Source organism: Sinocyclocheilus grahami, unplaced genomic scaffold (assembly GCF_001515645.1).
Source record: "Sinocyclocheilus grahami isolate Dianchi unplaced genomic scaffold, SAMN03320097.WGS_v1.1 scaffold245.1, whole genome shotgun sequence".
Classification (NCBI taxonomy): Eukaryota; Metazoa; Chordata; class Actinopteri; order Cypriniformes; family Cyprinidae; genus Sinocyclocheilus; species Sinocyclocheilus grahami.
Window position 1 is genome coordinate 1,306,196 of NW_015505424.1, and position 13,791 is coordinate 1,319,986.

Sequence of the window (13,791 nt, forward strand, 5' to 3'; positions counted from 1 at the left end):
ACACACACACATATACACACACACACATATACACACACATACACACACACACATACACACACACACACACACATATGCACACATATACACACACACATACACACTCAACACACAAGTATTCTTAATGCATTAATTGTGCTTGTAATGCACTGCAACAACAGTTATAATGCATTATAATACTTATCTATTCATTGTTACACCTTTAGAAAGTGTAATGCATTAAAACACGACAAACAACCAGTTTCAGATGTAAAAAGGAATCTATAGTTATTAAAGTGCTTTTGCATTATGAATAGCATTATAACACATTACACACAAAGGCTTGACGTGTTACCCAACACTTTTGTGCATTAACACAGAAAGGTTTCCAGCTGTGGAGGATCAGAGTCGAGAGAATCGTGCTCTGGCGCTGAATAAGTGACTTACGCTGTTGTTGGACAAGGACAGGTTACAGAATTTGGCTTCCACTTCACGCTTCGTCAGTTTCTCACTCTGCGTGTGAAGGAGAAAGAGAGAGACGGAAATATATTCCAGGTTACGCAAGAGCAGAACGAATCCGCTGAACCTGAACACTGCCGCTTAAATTGTTGTTGTTTTCCCCAAAAAATGTAAAAAGTTTTCTGTTTAATTTAATTGCAATTTTGTTTTTGTTTTTCCGAGCAAAAAATAAATATCATACATTTTCCCCTGATTTACAGAAGAGAGCCACTAAAATGCCATTCAGTGTAACAATCTTGTCAGGCGAATTTACAACAAAAATCAATTTATGACATATTAAAAGACTAATTACTTTCACCCCAAATACTAATTAGTTGCCATTTACATTTTTTAAAATATGCCACTATGAAAGCTTTTGCCCATTTGGTCAGTAAGAATTTTTTACTCATTTAAAACAATAAAATTTAATATGCTCAGTTATTCTTTTATATATTTTAATATGCACAAGTCAGAATAAGCACGTCGTTTGAATTTTTGCATAAATATTGTGCTACACTGAATGACAATGTAACATTGTTTCAACCAAGTTGTAACATTTTATCCTCCGAAAACTTATTTGAAGCCTTAAGAGTAGACACTTTACTTACATTTAATGTGACTTTTGTCAATTTCTTTTGATGCGGACATTTGCATTGCATTGAAAACATGATCATTTCCACCATCTCTCGGACTCTTATTGTTACGTGTTTTCTGTGCATCGTTTACATTAATTATCTACAGTGCAATTAGACATCTGTAAAACTACTTTCACAGACACGGCAGTTTTCCACCAAAACAACAGCTCAAGGGTTCAATGCTTGCAAGTTAAGAAATGAAGACTTAAGCAGTGTAAAGATAATAATATAATGTGCTGAGATTTATATGCAATTGAAGTCAAACACGCAAAACAGTGCATTTCCCACATGCTTTCGGTGTTCATAATACAAGCTGAATTACACTATAATTAGAGTGTTTTCCATTTTTATTTTATTCCTGTTCTGAATGCTGTTAAATGTAAAGGACTTGTTGTGCAGAGACAGGAACTAAAATACATGGTGTTTATAATGTTTGCAATTGTTTCGTTTTATTTACCAGTATTCTGCATTATTTATGAAAGTAATAATAAAATGTTTAAATAAAGTGTTATGTTTTTCAGAAAAGACGGTGTATGAAATGATTCAAACCAGAATAATGTAGAATTAAAAGAAATATTTTTAAAATTAAAATAAAACACTAATTAAAAAAAAATCATAATAATGTAAAATTTAAATATGCAAATAATTTCAACTTTGTAAAACTGAATATAATTTAAAAAAAAGTAAAATTGCAATAAATAATTTAATGTTTTTTTTCTCTCAACGATGCAATTTTGACCCTATACAACTTATTTTCCAATAAATATGGCACTTACGAAAAAATATTAATTTATTATTTTACAGTACAGTTGTATTATGACAATAATACTGAAATAGTATTATCGTAATATGGTAATGTTCTGGAATTACTGTCTTCAGGACAATGATAATAATAATAATTTATAGTTATAATCACAATATTCAAACAGTGTGAATGTAATCTATATGTTATCATTGGTGTTTGCCATATTGCATTGTATTGATGTGGTGTATTTATGTGTACTGATGCGAGAGTGAGATGCAAGCCGATTTTTGGAGGAAATTATAAAAATAAAAGTGGAAATTAAGAAACTGAATTGAAGTAATGGAGTGAGACACTATCGCAACTAAAGAGACATCCGAGTACGCTTTAAAGTCCAGGTCAAGTAAATGCAAAGACAGCTCAAAAGCTCATAACTTCGGTCTCAGATTGATGCATTTGACTTTAAATTGCTATAATGTTATATTAATATGATATTAATCACCATGGCGTCACACAGTATGTTGGAGGCCTGAGTGAGTTTGTCTTCTGGGACGCCGCTGTGCATCAGAACGGCCTTCAGCAGACTCGTGTGGTTCAGGTGGACGGTGTAGTTTCTGTCCTGAAAACAAACACGGATCATCAGACATCCAGAATGCTATTAACCCCTTACACGTCACCCCCCCGCCCGCCCTTTTTGAACATAGACGTGAAGTGCACTATTCAAACTGAAATGTTATAATTCATGAACGCTTTTGAATACAGAACTAAGGTCTCTTTCTAAAAACGACAATCAGCAGATTATTGCAGAAGTGAAATCATTTTAAAAAAATGAAAGTATAAATTTTTTTTATAGAAGTTAAAATTTACTGTACAATACTATTTTTATTATTTTTTATATAAAATAAATAGTTTAAAAATAGTTTAAAATCCTAAATTGCTATAAAATTAAAGCCATGTGTCTAAACAAGTTGTGTTCCGAATTTGAAGTTGATATTAAAAAAAAAATGTACCTTCCTGTGCAATTTTGTTTAGGCGTTATACCACAAACCGCCACCGGGTGACACACAAACGCTACTTTTGGATGCATTTTTCTGTCACAAATGTTTACAGTTCTCTCTCAATATTACTTCTATCACAAAATGAGACTCAGACCTTTCCAACGATATGCATTTTGTCAAGATTATAAAAAGTTTTGATTCTAAAAGACCGTAATACATTTAGTAAAATGACTCCTCCCACTAAGAGGGAGGAGACTGCTAAAATATTTAAAGTACCATTTCCATGGTAATGCAATGCCCGCTTTCAAAATGGTTTTCACAGGATGAATCTTGAGGTTTTAAGCTTTCAAGTGATATATGATTTCTAAAACATGCGATGGGTAAAATGGAAACGAAAAATAATTTTTGAACTCCTGTTATGATGTATATGTTTTGAGGTGCACTCTTGTCATAAATCAATCTATTACTGTTCCTACATCATTTTTAACAACAAACAGTGGTAAAATATCTATTTAGGAGTCTTAGACCTTTCCAACGATATATAGTTTGTCTTGATTAGATTAGGATTTAATGGTAATATACTGAAGTAAACTTAGGTGTTTACTGTGTTTGACGAGACGGTGACACAAATTTTACGATTCGATTTTCATTCACAAGCTTGCGATTCGATTCAATATCGATTGTTTTGGATATATATCAGGTACACATGCAACATTTTCTAAACTAACGCTGTAAAATATATACGGTATGAGGGCCAGTTGGTACTACATTATAATATTTAATATTTAAAACTGACGGATTTTTTTAGGCTATACAACGGCTTAAATTACACTTAAATGAAGTTTTTATAATAAAAGTTACAATTACATAATATTTACATTTAGTCATTTAGCTTTTTAGCTAGTGTTAGAGGCTTTTTTTGCTTTTTCTAATTGTATAATAATTAAAAAGAAAAACAGATAGAATACAAAAAGATTAGAGAAGCTAGAGTTGGCTTAGTTTTTTTAAGAAAACAAGCAGTTAGTAAACAAATTAATACTTTTATTTAGCGAGGATCCTTTCAATTTATCAAAAGTGATGATAAAGACATTTTATAATGTTACAAAAAATTTCTATTTCAGATAAATGTTGCTTTGAAATCACAGGAATAAGTTACATTTTAAAATATATTCAAATAGAAAGTTATTTTAAATACAAATATTTCAACATTTTACTGTTTTTGCTGTACTTTGGATCAAATAAACGCAGGCTTGGTGAGCAGAAGAGACTTCTTTAAAAAAAATTATAAAAATATTACGTTCAAAAACTTTTGACTGGTACTGTACATGCATTTAAAATATATTTAATACACCAATTTAATATTAAAATTATGAAAAAGTTGTTTGAATCAATGATTCAACGACTCACTCATAAACCTACTGGATGAATCAGCGTTTTAGAATGATTCTCTTGAATAAATTATTAATTCAATTATACATGTTTTAAGTCACTTGTCGCCACCTACTGGAGAAACAATGCAATCGACACAAACGTTACGTGGCATTTACTTTCAAACGCGGATTTGCTCTATTTTGGTCGCGCTACCCATAGACATCAATGTTTATATCTGCATTACAAACTTTCATCCCAGTGTTTCTGGGATAATATTAATGACTGTACGACAGAAATAATACTGTGTGGATGAAAAGACTGTTTGTGATCCGGTAAGACTTTGTCAAATGTTTAATAGACACGGGAGAATCGTCGTCATTTAGAAATGAGATCGTGTGGTTGTCTGAATTGAGATCGCCATCTTTTAACGATTAATCGTGCAGCTCTAGTGGCTGTCATACAAAATATAAATTAAACATTGAATAACAGAATGAATATATTATATGGTGCATATATTAAGCAAAACGCTCTTCTCCACAGTTTATTTTTCTATCTGACTAAAGAGTCTATGGTCACCGAATATGTTTTTTCTGAGGTAAATGTGACGTTACGTGATAGTTTCGTTATATTGACGTCTTTGCGCGGCTGAAACACTGATTGAGTGATTACACGAGACAGGATACGGATTGTAAAGTTGTACTCTTTCTTTTAACTTGCCTTCAGATGTTCATTCATGTTTATTTTGTGCTATAACTAGTAATAAAGCGGAGGAGATGATCAGTTCACTGAGGTCCTACAGCGATCACTCCACATTAAACAGCATTTATTGTTCAAATACTGCAGTACAATGCACATAATTTGAAATTTGAGACTTTGTTTCATATTAAAAGTAACAAAGCACAAAGCTTAGAGCGATTTATTGATGGGAGGTGCGCTACAATGTTCCATTCATTAACTAAAAACAGGTGAGACTAATCCATTCTTGGGATTTACGAATCGATATCGTCTCGTAAAAATGAGAATGGATTAAAATCGAGATATCAATATATTTACCCAGCCCTAATAATGATGTGGTGAAGTGGTGTGGTACCTGCAGCGCGCTGAACTCCTGTACGACCTCAGAGACGGTGTAAATGGCCTCGGCGTCCGGCAGCAGACTGTTGCTGATGGGAATCACGATGTCGAAGGCACACTCCAGCAGCTCTCTGGGATGAGCTCGATCCAGCTTCCTCGGCCTGTAGACGCGCTCGATACTGTACCTGCAGAAACAAACTCATCACGTCAGGACAGCAGTACACATGCACTGGACTAGTCATTACAGATTAAACTTCATGTGCATTACTGGTTAAAAGTTATTCATGTTTCTCTTCTGCTCACCAAAGCTGCATTTATTTGATAAAAATACAGTAAAAATAGTGAAATATTATTACAATTTAAAACAGCTGTTTTCTGTGTGAATATGTGTTAAAATGTAATTTATTTCTGCGATCAAAGCTGTATTTTCAGCATCATTCCTCCAGTCTTCAGTGTCACATGATCTTCAGAAATCATAGATTTGAAAATAATGCACTAAATACAAAGTACCTTTTGAGATGTGAAATGTTGTTTCTGGCCACAAATCTGGCAAACGCCAGCTGAAGAGAGACAATAAGACAAAACACACAATTTAGACCATATATGTCCCTGCAGCACAAAAGCAGTGTTGAGTCGCTGGGGGATATTTGTAGCAATAGCCAACAATACATTGTATGGGACACAATTCTTTTATGCCAAAAATCATTAGGATATTAAGTAAAGATCATGTTCCATGAAGATATTTTGTAAATTTCCTACCGTAAATATATCAAAACTTAATTTTTGATTAGTAATATGTAGGGATGCACCGATACCGATACTGGTCTCCTGTACTCGTACTCGTTAAAATGTCCCGATACCAAACGCCGATACCACACAGCATGTGATAAGCGCCATATTCAGACAAAGAAACACCAACAACAGAACAACAGACAGCAGAATGGAGTTATTAGAGATTAAGGATGTCTACTATGAAGTATATGTATGCAATGAATGAGATCGCCATCTTTTAACGATTAATCGTGCAGCTCTAGTGGCTGTCATACAAAATATAAATTAAACATTGAATAACAGAATGAATATATTATATGGTGCATATATTAAGCAAAACGCTCTTCTCCACAGTTTATTTTTCTATCTGACTAAAGAGTCTATGGTCACCGAATATGTTTTTTCTGAGGTAAATGTGACGTTACGTGATAGTTTCGTTATATTGACGTCTTTGCGCGGCTGAAACACTGATTGAGTGATTACACGAGACAGGATACGGATTGTAAAGTTGTACTCTTTCTTTTAACTTGCCTTCAGATGTTCATTCATGTTTATTTTGTGCTATAACTAGTAATAAAGCGGAGGAGATGATCAGTTCACTGAGGTCCTACAGCGATCACTCCACATTAAACAGCATTTATTGTTCAAATACTGCAGTACAATGCACATAATTTGAAATTTGAGACTTTGTTTCATATTAAAAGTAACAAAGCACAAAGCTTAGAGCGATTTATTGATGGGAGGTGCGCTACAATGTTCCATTCATTAACTGAAAACAGGTGAGACTAATCCATTCTTGGGATTTACGAATCGATATCGTCTCGTAAAAATGAGAATGGATTAAAATCGAGATATCAATATATTTACCCAGCCCTAATAATGACGTGGTGAAGTGGTGTGGTACCTGCAGCGCGCTGAACTCCTGTACGACCTCAGAGACGGTGTAAATGGGTACAATGCACATAATTTGAAATTTGAGACTTTGTTTCATATTAAAAGTAACAAAGCACAAAGCTTAGAGCGATTTATTGATGGGAGGTGCGCTACAATGTTCCATTCATTAACTAAAAACAGGTGAGACTAATCCATTCTTGGGATTTACGAATCGATATCGTCTCGTAAAAATGAGAATGGATTAAAATCGAGATATCAATATATTTACCCAGCCCTAATAATGATGTGGTGAAGTGGTGTGGTACCTGCAGCGCGCTGAACTCCTGTACGACCTCAGAGACGGTGTAAATGGCCTCGGCGTCCGGCAGCAGACTGTTGCTGATGGGAATCACGATGTCGAAGGCACACTCCAGCAGCTCTCTGGGATGAGCTCGATCCAGCTTCCTCGGCCTGTAGACGCGCTCGATACTGTACCTGCAGAAACAAACTCATCACGTCAGGACAGCAGTACACATGCACTGGACTAGTCATTACAGATTAAACTTCATGTGCATTACTGGTTAAAAGTTATTCATGTTTCTCTTCTGCTCACCAAAGCTGCATTTATTTGATAAAAATACAGTAAAAATAGTGAAATATTATTACAATTTAAAACAGCTGTTTTCTGTGTGAATATGTGTTAAAATGTAATTTATTTCTGCGATCAAAGCTGTATTTTCAGCATCATTCCTCCCGTCTTCAGTGTCACATGATCTTCAGAAATCATAGATTTGAAAATAATGCACTAAATACAAAGTACCTTTTGAGATGTGAAATGTTGTTTCTGGCCACAAATCTGGCAAACGCCAGCTGAAGAGAGACAATAAGACAAAACACACAATTTAGACCATATATGTCCCTGCAGCACAAAAGCAGTGTTGAGTCGCTGGGGGATATTTGTAGCAATAGCCAACAATACATTGTATGGGACACAATTCTTTTATGCCAAAAATCATTAGGATATTAAGTAAAGATCATGTTCCATGAAGATATTTTGTAAATTTCCTACCGTAAATATATCAAAACTTAATTTTTGATTAGTAATATGTAGGGATGCACCGATACCGATACTGGTCTCCTGTACTCGTACTCGTTAAAATGTCCCGATACCAAACGCCGATACCACACAGCATGTGATAAGCGCCATATTCAGACAAAGAAACACCAACAACAGAACAACAGACAGCAGAATGGAGTTATTAGAGATTAAGGATGTCTACTATGAAGTATATGTATGCAATGAATATAACGTTAAACATTCAGTGTTAACGCCTGTATAGCTGATGTGTGCAAGCTGATGAACAAAGCACGCTGAGTGGATTGAGTGCGCGGCGGCACAGATGTGCGAGCTTGTCGAATGAATATATCTTTCTCATAGACATCACCGGAAAGCTTGTAGTTCGGTCGGACATGTCAAAAACAAGCAAGTAAAACAATGCACAAGTTACTTAACGGTAGAGAGAGAGCACACTTCTGTTGTGTGATCTTTGATGTTCACTCACTTAGCACTCGCATCATTTGGATTAAAACTAAATCATAAAAATAAGACCATTTATAGAGGCATTCACTATAAACATCATTTATTTTCAATCTTAGGCATACACGACTTTCTGGCGAAAGTGAATCTAGCAGCCTGTGTGAAATGAGCTGGTCAAGTTCATTTTATTTAATTATATTTTCTCTATAGCGCTATAATTCTGTATGATTTATAAGCTTTTGTCCCCGTGGGGACCACAATTTAGGTCCCCACCGTGACACGAGTCCCCATGAGTCTGTGTGTAGTCAGGTTTAAGTCCCCCCCAGAATATATAAACCAGTACACACACACACACTCTTTCTCACACACACACACACTAGTATTTGTAAATATTAAGCTGCAAAACGCCTATTTAAATATGAATTCTGAGTGTCTCTGTGTTAATGAACGCCGCAGACAAGCGGTTTTGTTTACTACTCGTACTGTAACGCTTCTGGTGATATTAACGTCTGTCGTCTCACTAATGAGGACATAAATACATGAACAACATCTCCAGAACTGCTCTGAGAGTCACTGCATCAGCATCTGACCGTTTCATTTAATTAGACATGTTAAAACACAGAATTTGGTAACAATAAAACAAAGTTGGAAAAAATAAAACATTTCATCGGGCCCCAAACATGTAATTTTTTATATCATATCATATAATTTATAATTCATTATATGAATTATTTTAAGCTTTAAACTATGATATTGTTCAGCAATATCACACCAGCAGGAGTGCGGTTTTCCCAAATATCTGCACCATCGATTTATACAACAGTTCAATAAACAAGTTCATATTGTGTTATATTTTAGACACAATATTGTCTGTTTTGATCCATGTCATAAATGAAAATAGTTCCAATCAAAAATCCTTGCTTCGTTTCTGAATGAATCAGGATTTTTTAAATAATTTTATATTTCAATATCTGATTACACTTTATTTTGATAGTCCACTTTAGACATTCTAATAACTATTAAGTGACTTATAGTGTCAATTATGTCAACTAATTCTCATTAATTCGCAACTAACATGTACTAATTCTCAGAGTGGACTGTTAGGCTAGGTTTAGGGTTCGTAGAATAAGTTAACATGGTAGAATGTCTAAAGTGCTACCCAATATTTATTTTTAAACGCATTAATAGCCATTTATTATCATTAGTTATGCATTAATTCTTTCTAAAGCTATTTTTTGCAATGTCTATGCAATGCTTTTCTCATTTAACACAATAATGACTTTGCTCTTTTAGTGGCCAATTTCTCAGCCAAAATTGATGTGTGATTAATTTGGGATTAATTCATCAATGTCCACATTGTGTAATTAATTTGATTACAATTGTAATCGCTTGAGAGCTCTATAATAAACACCACTGCACTAAACGCACATTTCTGGCTGTCTGTTGTGTTATATTTATTTTATCATTGTTATTCATGTTTCAATCGTTGTTTTGTTATTATTATTATCATTCGGATTTATTTTTATAATTTTCCTGAGTGTACATTTTTGTGTTTGTGAATTTTATGTTGTGCGGGAAATATGAGTTAAAAATAAAAAACTTCAATTACAAAAACAAATTCACATTTCTGCTCTTTGCAGATACAAGTGTGTTTATTCTCAACTTTCTTCTCGAAATTTTGCGAGTTTTTTCTCGTAATTTAATGAGTTTATTCTCAACATTTTATTTCGACTTTCTCGAAATTTAACGACTTTTTTCTCGTAATTTAATGAGTTTATTCTCAACATTTTATTTCGACTTTCTCGAAATTTAACGACTTTTTTCTTGTAATTTAATGAGTTTATTCTCAACATTTTATTTTGACTTTCTCGATATTTAACGACTTTTTTCTCGTAATTTAATGTTTATTCTCAACATTTTATTTCGACTTTCTCGAAATTTAACGACTTTTTCCTCGTAATTTAATGTTTATTCTCAACATTTTATTTCGACTTTTTCTCAATTTAACGACTTTTTTCTTGTAATTTAATGAGTTTATTCTCAACATTTTATTTCGACTTTCTCGAAATTTAACGACTTTTTTTCTCGTAATTTAATGAGTTTATTCTCAACATTTTATTTCGACTTTCTCGAAATTTAACGACTTTTTCCTCGTAATTTAATGAGTTTATTCTCAACATTTTATTTCGACTTTTTCTCGAAACGTAACAACTGTTTTCTGGAAATTTAACGACTTTTTTCTGGAAATTTAATGACTTTTTTCTCGTTATTTAATGAGTTTAATCTCAACATTTTATCTCGACTTATTTCTTGAAATTTAACGATTTCTTTCTCGAAATTTAACGACTTTAATCTCAAGATGGTTTTATTTTTTTTATTATTGCTTGGCCCTAAATCCTCTTCCATAGAAATGTTTAATTTTTTTATTTATTTATTTATTTATTTAATCCAAACATTTCTGATGCCTTTTTTATTTACATTTAAAATGCAGGCCGCTTTATAAGATGCTTTATTGCTTTTATGTCTTCCAAAATCCCATTTTCTCGATTTATTTCTTGAAATTTAACGATTTCTTTCTCGAATTTAACGACTTTAATCTCAAGATGGTTTTATTTTTTTTTATTATTGCTTGGCCCTAAATCCTCTTCCATAGAAATGTTTAATTTTTTTATTTATTTATTTATTTAATCCATCCATTTCTGATGCCTTTTTTTATTTACATTTAAAATGCAGGCCGCTTTATAAGATGCTTTATTGCTTTTATGTCTTCCAAAATCCCATTTTTAATGCAAATCGTAACTCCCGCTCCAGCATCGGCTGGTGAAGCAGAGGATCAGGAAGTATGAGAGCGGAAGCACGACCCAGAATGCTGTGCGTCTCACCGTGTCGTCTGAAGATCCTGGTGACCGTCTCGTACACGTACTGCTGGACTTTAGCAGTGTTGAAATGAAAACTGCCCTGCGGACAAACACAGGAAACACAGAGTCACTGACGGAGCTGATAAATAACAGCACAGCGCCACCTGCTGGTGTGGACACACTGTAAAAAATTATTCTCTTAGTTAGTATTTGTGTCTCGTTTTCTAGTATAAATATCTAAACATTCTTGAATCAAGATACATTTACTTGTCAAGTAAAGTGATTTAAGATATTAAGTCTTGTTTTCTACAAAAAAATAAATAAAAATTGCTTAAAACAAGCAAAAATATCTGCCGGTGGGGTAAGAAGAATAATCTTAATTCAAAGGCGAAACAAGATTAATTTCTTGCCCCATTGGCAGATATTTTTGCTCGTTTTAAGGAAAAACTAACGAAATTTAGATTTTTTTTTTACAGAGCAGACTCTGTAAAAGTGTTAGTTTAGTTTCAATGAGATTCTATTATAGTTTTTATTTATATTTATATATTTTTTTGTATTTTCCATTTTCATTTTAATTTTAGTTGAAGTTTTAATAATATATGCTTGTGTCATTTATTCGTTCGTTTTTGTTTTTAAGTATGTCTATATAGTTTATTTTATTTTTATTTCAGTTTTAGTTATTTTAGTACATAAAGTTAAACTAAATGAAAATGAGAAATGTTGCCTTGGCAACTAGCTGAAATAAAATATAATTATTTTCATTGTGAAAACCATACTTAAATGATTAAAAAAATTTTAGAAAGGAATTAAATAAATTGAAGACCTTTTTTTAAATATTCTAAAAGTTTTAAAATTTTGAGCTTTAAGATATTTTAATTAATGCATTTCCTCTCTTAATTAACATTGTTATTTTATAATTCATCAGTGACTTTATTCTAAAGAAATAAATCAATCAATCTTTAGAGGTGTAGCAATGCACTTATGTTTGTTACGATTCGATTCATGTATGATTCATGTATGTTGTGATTTGTTTCGATACGTGATACTTTAACAGTCAAAATAGAGTTGAAAGGGTATGTTTTAATTATTACTTCTAATGCATACAATAATCAATTAACTAAAAGAAGTCAATCGACCAGAACCGAAATATTCAGGATTCTGCTTAACTAAAAATACAGCATTCTGTTGCTAAATACAATTTTAAAAAGTGTTAAATCTTATAGTTAATGCATTTCATTTTTAATTTATTAATAATGAGTAATACTAATTAAAATAGCTAACATGGAAGCTCAAGTGTGTACCGTATTTGATGCGCTCTTTTTATGTGTTGCTCATTGTTTATAAGTGAATAAAAGCCTAAATTAAATTTAAAATTAATTAATAAAATAAAAAATACAGAATTATGTTTGACAAATATGCTTGCATTGTTTCCCTGACTAAAAAACATTTTAAAAGTTTTAAATGTTATATTTTATTAAATAATGTATATATATTTTCATTTAATGATAATAATTCATAAACATGGAAGCTCAAGTGTGTACCGTATTTGATGCGCTCTTTGTATGTGTTGATCATTGTTTATATGGGATTAAAAGGTTAAACTAAATCTAAAATTAATTATTAAATTAAAAAATAACAGATCGTAGGAAAGTGCTACTTGCTGATTATTTTTCACAAATTAAAAAAATAAGTCTAAACTTTCATGTTGGGCTGAACTATACACGATAGATATGGTCATCATCCATGATACAAATTGCTGCATTTTTGTATTGTGATACATTGTGACACGACTATCATTCATTAAAATGTGCTCTTAAATGACTTTTCTTTTGCAGTGACATCACGTAGGCCCTCAAATTCTATTGGATGATGTAAAACCGGCAGGACACAGTACAAAAGTCTTGATCGCTGGTAATGTAAATGTGCATTTTATCCATTCTGTGAGTCCTGGAGAGCGTTTTGAGCTCTTCTTCTACCTTGTGAATGTCGATGTCGTAAGTGAAGTCCATGACGGGCGAGATGTTCTGGGAGAAGAGCTGGTTGACCATGGTGCGGTAGGCCTTGCCGCTGACGTTAGCCATGGTGTGCTGCAGCACCTCGTGCAGCTCGGACTCCTCCATCTGCGGCGGAGGAAGCAGATCGCTCTTCAGAAGCTCCACCGCCGTCGGTCGCAGCGCCGGATCGTGAGTCAACAGCCAGCTGATCACCTTCGTCTGTCAGAGAGAACACATGTGTGACCCTGCAGCACAAAAGCAGTCTTAAGCAGCACAGGTATATTTGTAGCAATAGCCAACAATGCATTGTATGGGTCACAATTATCAATTTTTCTTTTATGCCAAAAATCATTAGGATATTAAGTAAAAATCATGTTCCATGAAGATATTTTGTACATTTCCTACCGTAAATACAGTATCTCACAGAAGTGAGTACACCCCTCACATTTTTGTAAATATTT

At 33.1% G+C, this 13,791-nt stretch overlaps 1 protein-coding gene across 1 annotated transcript in view; it reads right to left on the bottom strand.

Annotated features, from left to right (window-relative positions):
• The window catches only part of eif2ak4 (eukaryotic translation initiation factor 2 alpha kinase 4), a 77,147-nt gene that overhangs the window by 11,079 nt on the left and 52,277 nt on the right, over nucleotides 1-13,791 (bottom strand). The window contains exons 20-26 of the mRNA XM_016289420.1: nucleotides 13,313-13,549; nucleotides 11,297-11,436; nucleotides 7,272-7,436; nucleotides 5,808-5,906; nucleotides 5,314-5,482; nucleotides 2,357-2,473; nucleotides 427-492 (exon numbers count right to left, since the gene is read on the bottom strand). Of these exons, the coding sequence (XP_016144906.1) occupies nucleotides 427-492; nucleotides 2,357-2,473; nucleotides 5,314-5,482; nucleotides 5,808-5,906; nucleotides 7,272-7,436; nucleotides 11,297-11,436; nucleotides 13,313-13,549 (993 nt within the window). The remainder of the gene's footprint in view (nucleotides 1-426; nucleotides 493-2,356; nucleotides 2,474-5,313; nucleotides 5,483-5,807; nucleotides 5,907-7,271; nucleotides 7,437-11,296; nucleotides 11,437-13,312; nucleotides 13,550-13,791) is intronic.